Source organism: Scardinius erythrophthalmus, assembly GCF_964197995.2.
Source record: "Scardinius erythrophthalmus genome assembly, chromosome: 10".
NCBI classification, from domain to species: domain Eukaryota; kingdom Metazoa; phylum Chordata; class Actinopteri; order Cypriniformes; family Leuciscidae; genus Scardinius; species Scardinius erythrophthalmus.
In genome coordinates, this window is record NC_138230.1 from 17,713,741 (window position 1) to 17,733,219 (window position 19,479).

General features: G+C 37.6%; 1 protein-coding gene across 6 annotated transcripts; it reads left to right on the forward strand.

Annotated features, from left to right (window-relative positions):
• Positions 1 to 433: 433 nt before the first annotated feature.
• Positions 434 to 19,290, forward strand: LOC308697761 (TBC1 domain family member 5-like). Of its 6 annotated transcripts, none has more exons than XM_081377289.1 (22): positions 434 to 553; positions 650 to 749; positions 4,105 to 4,150; positions 4,284 to 4,392; positions 4,520 to 4,609; positions 4,698 to 4,772; positions 4,886 to 4,953; positions 6,505 to 6,607; positions 6,773 to 6,861; positions 7,019 to 7,075; positions 7,207 to 7,276; positions 7,378 to 7,550; positions 7,977 to 8,119; positions 8,469 to 8,575; positions 9,276 to 9,361; positions 9,513 to 9,802; positions 10,319 to 10,381; positions 11,397 to 11,605; positions 11,768 to 11,864; positions 11,952 to 12,031; positions 17,061 to 17,411; positions 18,120 to 19,290. In XM_081377289.1, the coding sequence occupies exons 2-21, from the start codon at positions 653 to 655 to the stop codon at positions 17,376 to 17,378; spliced, it is 2,370 nt and encodes a 789-aa protein (XP_081233415.1). In that variant the 5' UTR covers positions 434 to 553; positions 650 to 652; the 3' UTR covers positions 17,379 to 17,411; positions 18,120 to 19,290. The 6 variants fall into 6 exon arrangements, with proteins under 6 accessions (XP_081233415.1, XP_081233412.1, XP_081233414.1 ...); XM_081377286.1 differs by having other exon boundaries at positions 17,061 to 17,366; XM_081377288.1 differs by having other exon boundaries at positions 17,061 to 17,419; positions 18,120 to 19,289.
• Positions 19,291 to 19,479: the final 189 nt, after the last annotated feature.

Here is a 19,479-nt window from a genome sequence, read left to right on the forward strand (position 1 = left end):
CAAATGCTAGCATGGCTAGTTATTCTGGTAAATGAATACAAGAGTTGGTATAATGATCCTGAGGTGATGGTACAGTCGCACACACAATCCAGTTAAACGTTATTTAAAGAAGCGTTGCTGGCACTCATTAAAGTTGCTTGCTGTCATGAATTTAAGTTGAGTTGAATCATGAGTTGCTGGCAATGAAATCCATTTATATTCTGTGCCACAATTAGCAGCTAATCTCAGACTTAATTACAAACTGCTTTCGACTAAAATTAAACAATGTGATTAACAAAATCTCTTTGCTGTATACCAACCAAACATAATAAAAGCTACGGTATCTCTGCCATGTTGATCTGAGTTACATTTTGTCAGTTGTTGGTTTTGTTTGTTTGCTTGCTTGTTTGTTATTTCCGTCACACTGCTTCATGCTATCCAATAGTTTAATATGTAGGCCTAAGCCATTAGTATTGTTAGTTTAGTCTGTTTATTCATTTGTTTTGCTCTGTTGTTTGTTGTCAGATTAATGGTTATTGGACTGTGGTCTCCACTGCGATCAGGCCTATGAGACGTGAGTATCCACACAATACCTGCTGTGTAGATGTAGTTCTTGTTTTGCCCTGTAGTGTCAATTGTGGCTTCAGCTCTCTCTGTTGTTGTTTTTTAGGACATGCAGCACCCAAATTTTGAAACACGACACCCGCTGCAGCAGGACGAGCAGGAGACTGGTTACGACCCTCTACAGAACTACAACAGGAACCGAGAACGTAAGACAACTAATACATTTACATACAAATTAGATTGATATTTTTAACTGATATCTGATATCTGTTATCGATTAACTGATATTCTAAGAACAAAAAGGCGTTAAATCACATTGAAGCATGTTCGAAATAGTGTGCAAAAACTACAGACTTGCAAGCAAATTTCTTTTGTCTCCTAATATAGGCCTAATTTACCCAAATATTTTTCTAATAGCTCTTCTGCCAGGAGAAACTCTGGAATGTTGTTCACACAGAAGCAAAGTCAGACCCAAATGTGAACAGTGAAAAAGGGAACCGTTCTCTTTGCATTTACGTTTTACCTGTACTTGAAATAAAAATTAAATTGAATCTTAATATACAGCAATAATATATTTCTGTCATAATTTCTTCACTTTCCTGTGGATTTCATATTTAATATAATGTAATAATTAAAACACTGTAATCTAGTTAAAAATGTTCAAGGCATGTTTTGTCTAAATATTTTTCTCTTTATTTAAAGTGCCCCATTATGCTTTTTCAGATAGTTGTTTGTGAATGTAAAAGGTCTGCAAAGTTTTAAAGATCAAAGTGCACTATAAACCCGCCTTCAAACACTGTAGCTGGTTCGTGTTGTGTACATGTCGAGAATATGCTGTTTTCTGCTCTGCAAAAGTATATTCTCTTTATACACTTCCAAAGCATGAGGAAGTGAAGAGTCGGTGGTTAAAATGATCACAGCGATACAACAGCAGTGTGACCTTTTGACAATTGCTTGTCAAATCTCAGTGAGGTCTAAATGGGATTTACAAAAGGCTTATCCATTTAAGATGGGACAATACTCACTTTATTTGGACCAACTTGCTCCTTAGAATCACAACCTGTAAGTACGATTAAAATAATTCTTGATATATATTAGGGGTGTCAAAAGATTAATCGCGATTAATCGCATCCAAAATAAAAGTTTGTGTTTAAATAATATGTGTGTGTACTGTGTATAATTAAATTTGTATATATAAATACACACACATGCTTTTATATATTTAAGAAAAATGTGTAATTTATATAAAAAAATATATATTTATATATAATATAAATTATATATAAATATATGCAGTATATGTATGCAAATATTTCTTAAATGTATACATGCATGTGTGTGTATTTATATATATACAAAATAATTATACACAGTACACACACATATATTATGTAAACACAAACTTTTATTTTGGATGCGATTAATCGCGATTAATCTTTTGACAGCCTTAATGTATATATTTTCTACTGGGTGTTCAAAATACATAGTTTTGTGTTTCATATTGTGTAGGGCTCCGGCTAACTGGCTAACTCACATTATTATTTTTACTGTCTTTCCTAAACAGCTTGGTCCCACTATTACCTACAATTGTGTCCATTAATGTAGAGTATTTGAGTATAATACTTTGAGTAATGATAAAGGATTGAGCAAGATTTGTTTTACAAACTTTAATGTTACATCAGTCATTCACATTAGTGCTCAGCTAATGTATGCACCATTATTGAAACGGTTATTGGTACAGTTCCCACATGTGCAACGCAATGAATTAGAAATATACACATCGGTTTGTTGATTAGGTGATGTGCAATCAGTTTTTTTGCCTTTGATGCATGTAAACCTGTTGTAAGAGACTTCCAAAGCTTTAAAATAGCATAATAGGGGCACTTTAATTAATGATTTTATTTTATGAACCAATATAAAAATACATGGTAGTTAACAGCAATATTTTATTTATATTCTCTACCGTTCAAAAGTCTGTATGATTTTTTTAAAACGTTTTTGAAATAAGTCTCTTATGCTCACCAAGGCTGCATTGATTTGGTCAAAAATACAGTATTACAATTTTAAAATGTAATTTATTTCTGTGATGGCCAAGCTGAATTTTGAGCAGCCATAACTCGTCTTCAGTGTCACATGATCCTTCAGAAATCATTCTAATATACTGATTTGCTGCTCAAGAAACAATATAGTTTTATTTAATTACTTTGATAATTAGGTTAATAAAAATATAGAAAGACCTTAAAGGGGTGGTTCGGGATTTTTGACATCGGACCTCATTTTTGAGTCAGCCTGGTTGTTATTCATCAGTGGAGACATTTTTTTTTTTTTATTATCCAGTCCTTATATTTGGATAGTTAGCCGATGCTAGGCTAGCGCGAGTCAATAGGTATATGTTAGCCAGCCATTAAAAACCGTTTTACCCACTCCACAGTGCACCAAACGCAAATCAGTTATAACACTAGACTATCGATGTTTATGTCCGTTGAGAGAATAATGTTAGAAATCAAACATTACCTTTCATCTCAATGATCCCAAAGGAACTAGTTTCTCAGCAGCTGCGGAATTTTACTATGCTCCGGTTAGTAATGCGGCAAAAAGTAAACACACAGTGTGCCTGCGGCAGGTAAATGCCGGTACTCTTGCATCATGTGTGGACCGGCTCACTCGGTTGCCTAGGTAATCAATATCACTCCGCTGCTGCTGTAGACAAAGGCTTATGATTACAGGGAACAAATTATAACTAATGCAATGTGATGAAAGGTAAGTTTGATTTCTAACATTATTCTCTCAACGGACATTTGCATCGATAGTCTAGTGTTATAATTGATTTGCGTTTGGTGCACTGTGGAGTGGGTAAAACGGTTTTTAATGGCTGGCTAACATATACCTATTGACTCGCGCTAGCCTAGCATCGGCTAACTATCCAAATATAAGGACTGGATAATTTTTTTTAAAAAATGTAACAACCAGGCTGACTTAAAAATGAGGTCCGATGTCAAAAATCCCGAACCACCCCTTTAAGATAAATACTTGTGGACTTACAAAAGTTTGAACTGAAAATGATAACTTCACGCTCATTTTAAATTGACCTATGACATGCAATTTGCCTGATTTTACATGATCTCAGGGATGTGGCTGTTGTGGGTCATGGTCATAGTGGCGCAAGCTACTGCGGTAAATGTGGCGTCATTCAAATGACTTTGACAGTCCTTTTATATTTACCCGCTTTAAATGCATATTGCCCGTCATGCACAGTTTCCCTAAAGCAGACGCCGGTGGCCCGTCATTGCTCCTTGCAGCTATATTCATGTTTATTTGTACTAAAATATTTTAAAATATAAAAAAATGCCCACAGAGACTTTTTTTAGACTAATTGAGTCTTGAATTGATTTCGCATGGATTTATGCAGTGAAATTAATCAATCTTATGAAAAAAAAAAAAAAACTATGATTGTATTATTAATATGTAATATATTGCCTAGTGCTGTTCTGCACTATGACAAAGATATATATAGTTCAGAGTTCAATGGATTGAAGTGTAGTTTTGTTTCTTTAATTTCAGGAGGATCATTGGATAGTGCTGTTGAGTCCACGTTTCAGTCATACAGGTCTCTGTTCATTTCACTTTCCCTAATGTCACAAAGCACCAGATATCCTCTCTGGTTCACATCTGAAACTCAATGCTGTGTGGTGAAGGTGTAACTCTATCCTATAACTTTCTGTTCGACGTGCTCCTTACAGAAAGGAGTGGGATGATTTGTTCCAGAACAGTAACTACCTGGCACGAATCAGGCAGGCTGGCATTATTGGACGATTACGGAGCAGCCGATTCCGCAGCGTATGCTGGAAGGTAATGGCTAACTGACAGTGTGCAGATGACAGACTTAATGCATGAAAATGGTCTTTTTGTTATTACTGGGTGTGCAACTTCTGTGCCAAATGGAGTAGATGACGAGCTTTGGTTTTGTTCATTCCAGCTTTATCTGGATGTCCTGCCAGAAGATAAGACTCAATGGATCAGTCGAACCAAGGAGGTCAGAGCACAGTACGAGAAAATCAAAGAGACGGTATGTGTGTGCACACTTATGTGGTCGTGATTTATGTGTCTTCAGTAGGTTTTAAGACTAGATCATGATTGTTTGTCTTGAACTGCAGCACATTACAAACCCTCGCAAAGCTGCAGGCCAGCAGGACCTGGTGGTGAACAACCCACTCTCACAGGATGAGGGGGTGAGAGAACTAGAGATCCAATTCAGTAAAACCATAAGAATGGATGGATCTGCCCATTACGGTTTGATTAACATCTTCATCTTTTTCTGTCTCTTTGTGTCTTTCTCTTTCAGAGTCTCTGGAATAAGTTCTTTCAGGATAAGGAGCTCAGGGGTATGATCAAACAAGATGTTTTACGAACGTAAGTTTGTGAACATTACACATACACTACCATTCGAAGGTTTAGAAAAAACCTTTTTTTAGTTTAAAAAAAAATCTTTTTAAAAGAAGCCTCTTATGATGAGTGAGCACCAAGCCTGCATTTACTTGATGAAAAATACAGTAAAAACAGTATTATATTATGAAATGTTGTTATAATTGAAAATAATTGTTTTCTATTTTAATATATTTTAAAATGTAATTTTTTTATGTATTTTTTTAAATGTATATTTAAAATATATTTTAAAATGTAATCAGCAAAGCTGAATTTTCAGCATAATAACTGCAGTCTTCAGTGTCACATGATCCTTCAGAAATCATTCTAATTTGCTGATTTGGTGCTCAAGAAACATTTCTTATTATTCTCAATGTTGAAAACCTTGCTGCTTAATTTTTGTGGAAACCATTATACATTCTTTCAGGATTATTTAATGAATAGAAAGTTCAAAAGAACAGCATTTATAAAAAAAAAAAGAAAAAAAAAATATATATATATATATCAAAAGTGACAGTAAAGACATACATTGTTGAAAAAAAAATTATATATAATATATATATATATATATATATATATATATATATATATATATATATATATATATATATATATATATATATATATATTAAAAAAAAATTTTGCAACAATGTAAATGTCTTTACTGTCACTTTTGATCTACTTAATGTGTCTGCTGAAGAAAAGTGTTAATTTCCTTTTTTTTTTACTTACTGACCCTAATAGTTGTGTGAAAGGTGAATATTGAATGGTTGTGTTTAAACGTGTATATCTTTTTATTTGCAATTTTTAATCCCATTAAATAAACATATATTTAAAATGATATTCATATTTAAGCATTCAAACATAAGTCTTTGGATTAAAGGTTTTTAAGATAATTCAGTCAGAAATTCAGTGAAGTGTTAATTAATTGTCAAATATAGATATGTAACTGGATTGGGTGTTGAGGGAGGAATTATGAAAGATTCTGGTAATATTAATATGTTGCACAGGTATCAACATATAACATAAATGTTCATTCAAATGATTAAAATAGAAATTCATAGATACCAAAAATGGTATAGGTGAGGTTACATTACTTATTGGTTCTATCATAAAGCATGCATAAAACAGTATATGACACAAAAGACAATAAACAAGACAGTAATAATTATAACCATGTCCTGGAGGTATGTATTTTCATTCATAAAAGGTTTGCCTATGAATTAATGTAAATAATAACTTTTTATGGGCCTTATGTGTCTTTCCTATGGGGAAATGGAGAGAGAGTTGACTCTCCACATTCCTTTTGGTTGTAAACCTTTGCTGCTATGTTAACCAGAGGCCTATTCTGCCTTTTTGGGGAGTTAGTTGCTCTCTGGGGGTTGTCCACAGAACTCTAACACATAGTTTGCATGTTGGTAGAGGGAGTTTTCTGGATTATTCATGAACTATAATGAATAATTGTGTGTCTGACTGGTCTAGACACTACAGATACAATACAATACGAAACAATATTTGTTACTCCTTGATTGTCTGCAGGTTTCCAGAGATGCTGTACTTCCAAGAAGAGGATGTCAGGACGAAGCTGACTGATATTCTCTTCTGCTACGCACGGGAGAATGAGCAGCTTCTGTATAAGCAGGTTTATACACACTTAATGATTGTGACAAATACTGCCACACCATAACATAACTTGTCAAACTGGCTCAGTCGATCTTGTAGTGTAATTTTGCCAAATTAAACATTTACCTCTACATTATCCTCTTGTTTCTCTCATCTTCATCCCTCCTTCTCTGTCTCTCTACAGGGCATGCATGAGTTACTTGCCCCAATAGTGTTTGTTCTCCACTGTGATCACCAGGCGTTTCAGCATGCCAATGAGACGGCCAATCCCAGGTCTGACCTATTATCACACAGCCGAGACTGTCTACTGTCATAAAGATTTCTGAAGACTTGCTCAATTTGTTACGTGTATTGTTTCAAATTTTGAATCATTATTAGTTGAATTTTCGCTATTTCTTAGTATATTTATTTAAACCATATTGTACCTCAGTTGCAGTGAAGAGATGAAAGTCCTTCTGGATCCTAAATTCCATGAGCATGATGCCTAGTGAGTAAATGTCACATTATCACACTAGATCTTTAACAAAATTATGCCTCGATTAACCGCATATAGTTGCTAAACACACTTTGCTCATTCTGTTGCATCTGTCTCTTTGTTCTTCACCAAATATCCCATAGTGTCATGTTTTCTCTGCTCATGGAGACAGCAGAACCCTGGTTCAGCAGTTTTGAGCGGGAGGTCAGAAAGGTACAATGGGTGACTTTACATAAAATTAATTGCTTTGATATTTTGTCTGCTTCCAACTTCAATCTTGTTAACATGACTTAAGTGGTGTTTAAACATTTCAGGGCAAAGAAGAGATGTTAACCAGCATCCCCTTTGCGAGACCACAGGACTCTGGCCCTTCTGTTGCTATTGTGACCAAAGTCAACCGAATTCAGGACCAGCTAGTAAAAAAACACGACATTGAACTGTACATGCACCTCAACAGACTAGAGATAGCACCCCAGATTTATGGCATGTGAGTATGAATGAAGTCTATTATTATTTAATTAGGGGCCAAGCACCAAAGTTGCTGTTGCTGCTATTGTATCTGTTAGATACAATAGATTTGTACATAGATAGATGTAATGGATTACATAGATTTAATTTTTTTTGTGTGTGTGTGTGTGTGTGTGTGTGTGTGTGTGTGTGTGTGTATATAAAATATTTTTTATTATTAATTAAAAATGTAGGTATTTTTTTTATTTAAAATGTAGGTATTTAAAAAAAAATATATATATATTTTCAATATTACTCATTTATATTTAATCATTATTTCTTGTCCTTTCTCCATGGTGCATATAAACGATGAAGAATTAAATATATGTTAAAGTGTTGTTTTTATCAAAATTAGTCAACTTTTCCATCAGCTATAAATTCTCTGTTTCTGTGTGTTTGCGGGCAGTCGCTGGGTTCGACTGCTGTTTGGTCGGGAGTTTCCCCTGCAGGATCTGTTGGTGGTCTGGGATGCTCTCTTTGCAGACAGCATCACTTTGGACTTGGTGGATTACGTGTTTGTCGCTATGCTTCTGTACATCAGAGATGCATGTAAGTTAAATTCTCTCTCATCTGTGATTTGTTCATAACACAAACCAATGGAACACAAGATACAGACTTACTAAGGCGTAAATAAACTTTGGGTGTTCGCTTTGGAGCTCTATGGATATCAAGCAATACGTAACCCACAAAAAGAGTCATCAGTTTGTCTGGTCGTAGTGCATCACTGCCACATACATAACCAATCTAAACACAGGAGCTAATGACATGCAGATGAGTTGGCTTATGCCTGTTGGCATTGAACATGTATGAAAATGCTTTACAAAAAGCTTTAGGGGAACTTTATCAGTTTATTTGAGAGTCCAGTAACTGTATTGTTCCTGTGTTTTTCATGTCGTAGTGATCGCAAGTAACTTTCAGACGTGTCTCGGCCTCCTGATGCACTATCCTCCTATTGGAGACATCCACTCACTGCTCCTAAAAGCACTATTCCTCAGAGACCCTAAGGTACTGTCAGGCACACCCACTCTTTCATATTCACTTTTAATATCTTTCAAAATAATAAACATCATAAATAAATAAATATTATATTATATTATATAAATAATAATTATTAGATTACAAATACATTTGTATGTGTGATATTAATTTATTAAATAATATGTATGTATAATATTATTTATTTGTAATATAATATAATTACAATATAATAAAAGTAATATAATTAGTCATTTTATTATAATTTATTCTGGAACTTATTTTATATAAGTTTAGGGCATTTATCCCAGTGTCCCAAACACAGATTTAAGATAGCTTGACATTCAAAAGCAGAGACGCTCTATACTGCTGAATGTACAGTATGTACTCTGTATAACTTATTTTGGTTACACTTTACAATAACGTCTCATATGTTAATGTATTAACTAACATGAGCTAACCATGAGCAATACATTTGTTACTGTATCTTTGCTAACGTTAGTTTATAAAAAATATAGTTGTTCATTGTTTGTTCATGTTACTTCACAGTGCATTAACTAATGTTAACAAATACAAATTTTGATAATGTATTAGTAAATGTTGAAATTAACATTAAAAACGAATAATAAATGCTGTAGAAGTGCAGTTCATTATTAGTTAATGTTAACTAATGAATCCTTATTGTAAAGTGTTACCCTTGTTTTTGTCATGTCTTTTTATATAATTTTAGAATAATCCAAGACCAGTAAACTACCAGTTCCAGCAAAACCTTGACTACTACAAAACCCGTGGAGCCGACTTGGTCAACAAGACTCGGTATTTTGTGTTTTTGTGCATATTATAACTTTGAGCACATATATTCTATGTATTATATAAAAATTATAAATAATTAAAATTAAAAATTTATTTAAAATAAAATTATATATATTTCCAATTTAGAAAATATTTTCTTTCTTTTTTTCTACAGGGCCAGCAGTAAAGCAGCACCTCTCAACATTAATAAAGTATCCAGTTCTCTTCTTAATTTCGGCCGGAAGCTCATTGCGCCGATGGGAAGCGGCTCCAGCGGTATCTCGCCAATTAACAGCGAGGTGATATCAGCTCCTCCCCTTCAACCTCCAGTGCCACAACCATTGGCCGAGCCTCCATCATGCACCGCTCCGGCAAATACGCAGATCAAATATCAGCCGCACACACAAACGCAGCATCAGCACCGACTGCTAAAGTCTGAAAGTATGCCAGTGCACCTCAGCAAAGGTGAGCACTCGTTTACACACTCGTTTACAACTTTTCAACCCCGTATGCCTACAGATTGGCTGCATCCGAAATCACATACTTGCCTACTATATAGTAGGCGAAAAATAAAAAGTATGACCGAATTCACCATACTCACAAAAGAGTAGACAAAAAGTACCCGGTTGACCTACTTCTGGCGTGATTCTGCAGTGAAGTGACGTAACTGAAGCTGGTAGGTCACATGATAATGACAACATGGCGAATTTAGTACATCCAGATTACATTCATACTATATAGAACATACTTTTTTAGTGGTTGTGAAGTAATTATTTATTCAAAATTATTACCTACTCAAGAGAGTATGCAATTTTGGATGCAGCCATTGTGTTGATTTTACCCATATACCTCCAGAATTTATTAATACTTCAGTGTGCATGTATTATTATGTGAATGTGTACATGCATGTGCTTAAACATAGTTACATGTGACAGAATAGGTGTGTGCTGTAGCCTGTAGCCTTACTCTGCTGTCTGTTAGACATAGGTCCTTGTGGAGCCTCTCAGATATCTCTCCCTTCCCAGATTCAATCTGATACCCCAGGTAACTGCTGCCATGACGATAACAACAGCACCAGAGAGTGCATGCATGCTTTATAAATGCTTTTTATTTGATTCTGTTTTTGTATGTTTCTTTGTGTGCTTTTACTGTGACGTGTCCGCTCTGTAATGCATGCATGTGTGTCTGTGTTCAAATAAACTTGGTGTAATCATGTATTTTGCTGCTTTTTCAGTTTAAAAAAGTTCACCCAAAAACAAATGTATTTGTATTAATTAATCCTATTAAAAGTATACATAATTTATACTATCTTTCAAAAGTTTGGGGTCCACAAGATTATTATATATATTTTTTTAAGCTCTGCTCTCCAAGGCTGCATTTATTTGATCATTAATACAGTAAAGTTGAAATATAACAAATTTTAAGTAACAAATTTCTATTTGAATCCATTTTAAAATGTAATATATATTCCTGTGATGGCAAAGCTGAATTTTCATTTTCATCATTAAGCGTCTTCAATGTCGCATGATCCTTCTGAAATCATTCAAATATGCTAATTTCATGCTCAAGAAGCATTTCTTTTTTGTATAATCAATGTTAAAACCATTTGTGCTGGATAATATTTTTGTGGAAACCATGATACATTTTTATTCAGGATTTGTTGATGGATAAAAAGCTCAAAAGAACTATTTTGTAACTTTATAAATGTTTTTACTGCAACCTCTGATCAATTTAATCCATCCTTCCTGAATTTAAAACGGGGGGAAAAATTTCCTGACCCCGAACTATTCGATAGTGATTGGTAGTGTAATTATTCTCTGAACTTTCCATATCTGTGTTTTGTTAGTTATCTTCATAGTCCAAAGAAAATCCTCCTGTTTTTAAGGTCATATTTTTTTTACTTCTGCTTTACCTGTGATTTACTGGATGCTGTGCGATTGTGTCTCAGACTCTTCATGCTATTTATCTAGCTTATGATTTTTTAAATTGTTCTGTTATCTTTGGTTGTCTGTTCTCTTAGGCTGCCTGAGACTAACTTTTGATGATGTCTACCTTGCAGGCCACACCCCCAGGACCATTAGTTCCTCCCCCAGCTCTGAGAGTTTGTCTGGTGGGCGGGACCATGCAATGTCTTCCCCTCCTCTCCCTGTGTCCACGGGGCGAGACTCCAGCACATCATCTCCGCCTTCCTCTGCCACAAAGAAAGACTCTTTCTTTAATATCAGTCGCTCACGGTCCCACAGTAAAACTATAAACAAGAAGGATGCGGTAAGCAGCAAATTTAGTTTTTGCTTTACCATTTGCATTCCCAGGCTCTCATTTTGAGTTCATTCTTTCTTCATATAGCATATATGTTGTAGCTCCTGTTAATGTTTTATTTTATAGGTGCTATATGTATGCTAATTTATGTGTATGTATCCTTACACACAGGAGGAGCTGGAGGCCCAGGTGTCATTTTTACAGGGTCAGATTAATGACCTAGAGGCCATGAGTAAATATTGTGCCAAGATGATGAACATGCACATAGGTGAGTCACTGAGCCAGTCAGTCATCTCTGCACTCACATACACACTGGTGATGGAATCGTAATGATTGTGCTTTGATTAATGGACAGGAAAAATTCAAGATGTGATACTGCAGGAGCATCTGGAGAAGGAAGATGAGGTTCTGGTGTCACTTGCTGGACTAAAACAGGTATGACTCAGGTCTCCACTTTGCAAAAAAAAACCCTGTAATAATATGATAAACACTACATTTTGAATATATACTGTATATAACAATACGTTTTGTGTGTGTGAAATTAAAACTTAAAAATATTCACCATTTTCAATCAGTGTTCTCACTTAAAATAATTTTGGTAACACTTTACAATATGATCCCATTCAAATGTTGAAATTTAAATATTACAAAGATCAATAAAATGCTTTAAAGGGTATAATGCCCTTTTCACAAGATGTAAAATACGTTTCTGATGTCCCCAGAGTGTGTTTGTGAAGTTTTAGCTCAAAATACCCCACAGATATTTTATATAGCATGTTAAAATTGTCACTTTTTGAGTGTGAGTTTTAGCCTTTTATGTTCAAACCGGAGTCAGACAATGATGGAGAGACTCAAGAAGTGACAACATGTAGAATTCAACAGGACATTTCTGAATGGTTAGTTGATGAATTTATATTGCTGACGTGGAGTTAACTATCTTCTAGTCATTGATTAGCATATTCTTTCATGATAATATATATAAATCTTGTTCCCAGGGGCAGGGGTTTATGTAAATTCTAGGGTTGGTGATGTCACTAACCCGGGAGGAAGCTTGTGTAGTCCCTACCAGCCGTTTGTTGTAGTCCTAAAAAACGATTTCTTTAAAAGCAAATATCTCCCTTTGCTTTGAACTTTGAGCGTTGTAACTTTGCAGATGTTGTTTATGCTCAAACAGCAACATTACACACTAACTAAAGTTAGAAAGGTGAAATCATAATCAACCACCCCTTTAAAAGTATTTTTAGTTTTAGTTTAACTGAGGTAGTTAAAGTCCCCCTGTTAAAATCAAGTTTTTAATGTTGTTTATATGTCTATGTGGTGTAATATGACAAACCATGTGCAAATTTATGCTAACAGCATTGCTGAGTATTTTATACTTAAAACTTCAGGGAAAAAAGACGTGGTTTGAAATCGCTGGTGTTTCTTGCGCCACAAACTACCTTTTGACCAATCACGTCACGAGGGGGGCGGGCTTTAGCATATCATCATTACTTTGCTGCAAAGCAGGGGAGTCTCAAGAGAAGCCAGGATATGTGTCCGACGTTGTAGAGTTTGATGCATAGAACACATTGCCATTCTGATACATCGACTTGTAGATGAGCCTGTATAATTCGCTCTTCCACTTCATCTGAATCAGTTTCTGGTTCAAATAGTCGAGTCCCAAAATAGATAAATAGCCCTGGATAAGATGCAGTAGGCATTTTTGAGGAAAAGTACTTCAAGTGTTGTTTCTATATGATTTTTAGGTGCTGAATCCATTTCTGCCGCATAACAAGTTGTAAACATCACTGTTTTGGCATAAACAATAAAAACAAAATGGCTGCCAATAAATAAATAAATAAACGTTTTAATGCATTTATTGCAGTTTAAACATTAAACATTATAACTAAACTATGCATTCTCAGAATATTTAAACATGTAAACAATGAAAAAACAACATTAACATGAAAGGGACAGTTTTTAAATGGCTGCTGGAATTATGCCAAGGTACCAAGGTACACTGGGAAGCATATATCAGTGGAAATATGCAATTATGCCCAGCCCGAAGGGGGGAACTTGGAATACACATGACCCCAGGGGGCTGCATATTGAGAATCACTGGGGTGTCCAGCCGCAGGTGGAATATTTCAAACCCCGGGGTGGCAAGGTGGCTTGCCGAGGGAAAGACACATGCTCAGAGAGGCTTACAGGGGACTACACACGTGGGGGTCGCCCAGAGGCCGTGTTAGGTGTCGCCCAGCCTGCAGCTCTACAGATGTCTGTTAGCGAGGCGCCATGCGCTAGAGCCCAAGAGGATGCCACACTCCGGGTGGAGTGGGCCGTCACACCAAGGGGGCATGGTCGACCTTGCTGCTGGTAAGCCAAAGCAATGGCGTCCACTATCCAGTGAGACAACCTTTGCTTGGAGAGAGCCTTTCCCTTCAGCTTCCCACCATGACTGACAAAGAGCTGGTCTGAAGTCCTGAAACACTGCGTTCTGTCTACGTAAGCATGGAGGGTGCGTACTGGACAGAGCAGTGCCAAGGCTGGGTCTGCCTCCTCCGAGGGCAGCGCTTGCAGGTTCACCACCTGGTCTCGAAAGGGTGTGGTGGAAACCTTGGGCACATATCCAGGCCGGGGTCTCAGGATCACGTAAGAGTTAGCCGGTCCAAATTCCAGGCACGCTTCGTCAACCGAAAATGCCTGCAGGTCCCCTACCCTCTTGATGGAGGCCAATGCAACCAGGAGCACTGTCTTCATTGACAGGAACTTAAGCTCCACTGATTGCAGAGGCTCAAAGGGAGCACTCTGCAGAGCAGTTAAAACCACTGAGAGGTCCCAAGAGGGAACGAGAGGAGGGCGAGGAGGATTCAGTCTCCTCGCTCCTCTCAGGAAACTGATGATCAGGTCGTGCTTTCCAATGGACTTACCATCAACTGCATCATGATGTGTGGCAATGGCGGCACCATACACTTTCAGGGTGGAGGGAGACAGCCTTCGCTCCAACCCTTCTTGCAGGAAGGAAAGCACAACACTGATCAGGCCTTTCGTGGGTTCTTGAAGTTTGGAAGAACACCAGTTGATGAAGAGGTTCCACTTCAACGCATAGGCATGTCTCGTGGACGATGCTCTAGCGGAAGTGATGGTAGCCACCACCGCTGGTGGTAGGGTACTCAAACCTGCCTCGTCCCGTCCAGGAACCACACATGGAGATTTCAAAGATCGGGACGAGGGTGCCATAGGGTGCCCCGTCCCTGAGAAAGCAGGTTCTTTCTCAGAGGAATTGGCCAGGGAGGTGCTGTCGCAAGGAGTACTAGTTCTTGGAACCAGGTGCGGTTGTGCCAATACGGGGCAACCAAAATTACCTGCTCCTCGTCCTCCCTGATCTTGCGCAAAGTCTGCGCAAGAAGGCTCACTGGGGGAAACGCATACTTGCAGAGGCCCCGCGGCCAGCTGTGCGCCAGTGCATCCGTGCCGAGCGTGCCCTCGGTCAGAGAATAAAACAGGTCGCAGTGGGACGAGTCGTGGGAGGCAAACAGATCTACCTGTGCGTCCCCGAACTGATCCCAAATCAGCTGAACCGGCTGGGGATGGAGTCTCCATTCTCCAGCGAGAGGCCAAAACCGAGACAGATCGGCTGCACGGTTCAGGTCTCCCGGGATATAAATGGCTCGAAGCGACCTCAGATGCTTCTGACTCCATATGATGAGGTGGCGGGCGAGTTGCGACATACGACGGGAGCGCAGACCACCTTGTCGGTTGATGTACGCTACTGTGGCGGTATTGTCTGATCGGACTAATACGTGCTGACTCCTGAGCAACGCACAGAAGCGGTGCAGGGCAAGACGTACAGCCTGCAACTCGAGGCAATTGACATGCCAAAGGCGCTGGGGTCTTGTCCAGGAGCCCGCGGCAGCATGTCCATTGCACATGGCGCCCCAGCCCATTGTGGAGGCATCTGTTGATATAACAACACGCCAAGAAACTCGTTCTATGGGCACTCCAGCCCATAGAAAACTGAGGTTTGTCCACGGGGTGAAGGTCTGACGGCAGGTCGAAGTCACTGGGACTCGGAGCGTGCCGTGTTGCCATGCCCACCTCGGGACTTGATCGCGAAGCGGTCTCATATGAAGCAAACCGAGCAACATTACTGCGGCTGCGGATGCCATATGCCTCAGGAGCCTCTGAAATAGTTTCAGTGGAACCGCACTCTTGCCCTTGAACTGACGAAGGCAAGTTAGCAGTGACTGCGCGCGCTCGCTCGTAAGCTGCGCGCACATGGCGACCGAGTCGATTTCCATACCGAGAAAAGAGATCCTCTGCACGGAGCAGAGTTTGCTCTTCTCCCAGTTGACCCGAAGGCCCAGACAAGCTAGGTGCCAGAGCACTAGGTCCCTGTGTTCGCAAACCTTGTCTCGAGAGTGAGCTAGGATCAGCCAGTCATCGAGAGGAACAAGGGCTGCCTCGACAACCTTCGTGAAGACGCGAGGAGACAGGGCTAGCCCGAAAGGGAGAACCACGTACTGGTATGCCTGCCCCTCGAATTATATATATACATATATATATACACTGGTATGCCTCATTTGCATATGTAAACATGACATTTCAGAAAACTTGTAATACAAAAAATGTCTGTCTCTATGTAAGTGTAAAACTGGAAAGGTTTTATGGTGATATCTATAACTTACATTTTTTACCCTATCCACCTGTAGTGTTTCGGCTGTGAATAATGCACCTATTGTTTCAATAACAATTACAAGAAAATGGGACCCTTATTTCAATGTTATACGGTGGATCCTTATTCAGGAGACATTGAACTTTCTAAAAATGTGGTATAACAACTTTTCCTCAAAAATGCCTACAGGGTTACACAATCTTGAAGATTCGGACCTGACTAAAACAAATATGGCTGAATTAAACCAGTATTTCCACTTGCCATTGTGCAGCGTTTACTACAGTAAAGTTGTCCAAGTGGATCTCTGAGCTGGTGGGGTTTATTTGCATATTCTTGGCTCCGCATATACTAAATGAATCAAGGGTGTAGAGTTAAATTCAATCTATTTTAAGGCATGACTAAATTTTTTTTTTTTTACAGGAAGAAACAGAAATATGTATATGTATATATTTTGGTGATCAAAGATGAGTTTTAAGGGATAAAATTATTGACTACAGGGGGACTTTAACCAATGTTAACAAATAGAACCTTATTGTATGGTGTTACCACATATTTTTAATGTCCATTTATTTATTTATTGATAAATAACCATCTAATAACCACAAAATAAACCCCTTCAGGGTGATACAAAATCTCAGGGTTTATTTTGCAGTTAATAATTAGCTAACTGTACAATTGATCTTACATGTATGAGAAAAACATTTATCTAAATGCAATTATAACACACTCTTTATCTAAATGCAATTATAACACACTCTGCATTAATATACAAATATAATTAGAGGTCTCACTTAACCATATTGTCCCCAGATTAAGGACATCCTGAAGGGGGCTCTCAGATTCAACCAGAGTCAGCTGGAGGCGGAGGAGAATGAGGAGATCTCCATAGCAGACGATCACTACTGCTCTAGCCAATATAGTACACTAAAGGACCCGAGTGATCCAGACGCAGCTGGTACTACAGACGGACAACAAGCGGTTCCAGAGCGCTACGACCACCAGGAAGGAGACATGGTAACAGAGAAAGAAGAGGAAGAGGAGGTGGAGGAAGAGAATGAGGAGGAGAAGGTCAAGGTCTTGACCACTGAGAATGTCCCCACAATACCAGAGCCACAGGTGATCATATAATCATCTTTAGATGATTATAAAAAACAATTTCATGTGAGCAGGTACATGCACATTCTATAAATTTATTTCAAGGTTATACTTTAGTAGACCAAGATTAGGACCACACAAGATTCATTCTGTGACAAATGAATACAGTAAAGCATGTATTACTGTAAAAATAAAAAAGTATTTTTTCCCTCATTAATATCAAATAAATTAAAGGCAGTACAGCAAAAATACTATTACAGTCTTTATATTCATTTTATTTGCATGTATTTCATTTGTGTTACATAATGAGCATGGGGAGGGTGGCGGATTCATTTATTGTGTCATAGAATAATAATGATTAGGCTAATAAAAAGGCTTTTTGAAATGGGATTTTGCATGGGATTAGTCAATATATATATATTTTTTAAACCAGTGTTATTTTAGTATTATTAATATACTACTATAATATTTATATATTTATTTTGATTTGGCTTGTATTTTTATATTTTAGTTATTTTTCATTATTATCATTTTATAATGTTTATATTTCTATTTAGCTTTATTTTATTTTTATTTCAGTTTTAGTAATTTTAATACTTCAGCTTTATTTTATTTTTGGTAGTTGCCAAGGCAACATAATTTTCATTTCAGTGTTTCATCTAATATTTGATTTTAATTTCAGCTTTATTTAAATAGTTTTAGTATATTGTAACCTCCATATGTTAACGCGATTCACCCAAACACCAGTTTCATACACACTTTTTATTGTCTTAGGCCTCTGAAGGGAGAAACTGGGATGACTACATCTTGGTCTCACAGGATGGCGAGCCATCAGAGAGTGAGGAGCAAAGCATAACCACCACGGCTCCACTCTTTAAGCATGTACGAGGCCTAAACAAGGCGGATTTTCAAGACCCTCTGATGGGGACCACGTCTGGGTCCTCCAGTCCAGATGACGGCAGCACTCACAGCAAGGACTCTGACTTCACTATTGTTAATCCTACTGACCTTTGAACCTTGATTTACCCTAAATATGACTGGACCCATCATTAACACTTAAGAAACTCTGCTGGACGTTTGCACATATGAATTCAGGCTGATTGCCTCGTGTGCCCCCATGCCCTGTAGCGCAATCCCTAAACCACACATTGTGTTTCTTAAATCCTGGACCTCTGGCTGTGTATTTAAAACCATCCTAATTCAAAATAACTCTTTTCTTTGTGCTCCAAATGTGAGGCCCTGGCCATAGATCCTTTGCTCAGTTACATAAATGTGGTATCTAAAGCCATAAAAAGCAGCCTTGACTTTAATGAGATTTTTCATTCTGTCATTTTCTTTGAAAATGTCCTAAAGGTTTTGGACCGCATCTTGACGTTTATGTAGAAAACCTATATTAGTTTTCTTCTAAATCAATATCCTGTGAAATGCATTTAACAGACACTCTCTGCCTCAGATAAAAGCTATATTCTGCTTCAGTTTTCCCTCTATCTCTGTCTTTGTCTCTTTTTAGGGGGAACTGGCTTTTGTGATAAGGATAGGACATTGACAGATGCTCAATCTAGTAGTAGAGAGCGCCTTTTTTATGAAATGGACTGAGTGTCTCTCATTCACTCTCATCTTTATTGATTTTCCATGAACCAGTGCCTGAGCAGTTGTCCATTTTCCATTTTTGGCTGTTCTTTTTTTAAGATCGAGATTTTAGCCCATAGACCACGACATAGTCATTTGTTAAATTATGGATTTTTTTTTTCATATTTGTCATCATTTTTAAGCCAATGATATGTGAAGCTTTTATGTTCTAGTATTTCTCTGATGTCATTTGTCTTGTTTTGTCTTGGTTCCCGTGGTAACTGTGTATTGTTTTGCACATGACACGAAGGATGTTTCTAATACTGATATCCTATTAACTCTGGATGAATAAAAAGCATTACTCTTGTCTAATCCAAAGATCTGTGCACGTTACAGTTTCCTTTTACCCTGATGTTATTTTTAGCCATTTATTTCCATTTTCTGTGGAGGTGATTGCCTTTAAACTTACCTCCACATAGTCAACACCGAACAGTTGGTTAGCCTAGTAGGTTTTGGCCTGGTTTCACAGACAGGGCTTAGATTAAGCCAAGATTAGGCTTTAGTA

What these genes read in the sequence shown, in the direction of transcription:
- LOC308697761 (XM_081377286.1), top strand. Translation starts at nt 653, where the DNA reads ATGCAGCACCCAAATTTTGAAACACGACACCCGCTGCAGCAGGACGAG. An exon ending in CACTCTCACAGGATGAGGGG is followed by an intron (nt 4,773 to 4,885) that starts GTGAGAGAACTA and finishes TTTCTCTTTCAG; the next exon opens with AGTCTCTGGAATAAGTTCTT. An exon ending in TCTGTACATCAGAGATGCAT is followed by an intron (nt 8,120 to 8,468) that starts GTAAGTTAAATT and finishes TTCATGTCGTAG; the next exon opens with TGATCGCAAGTAACTTTCAG.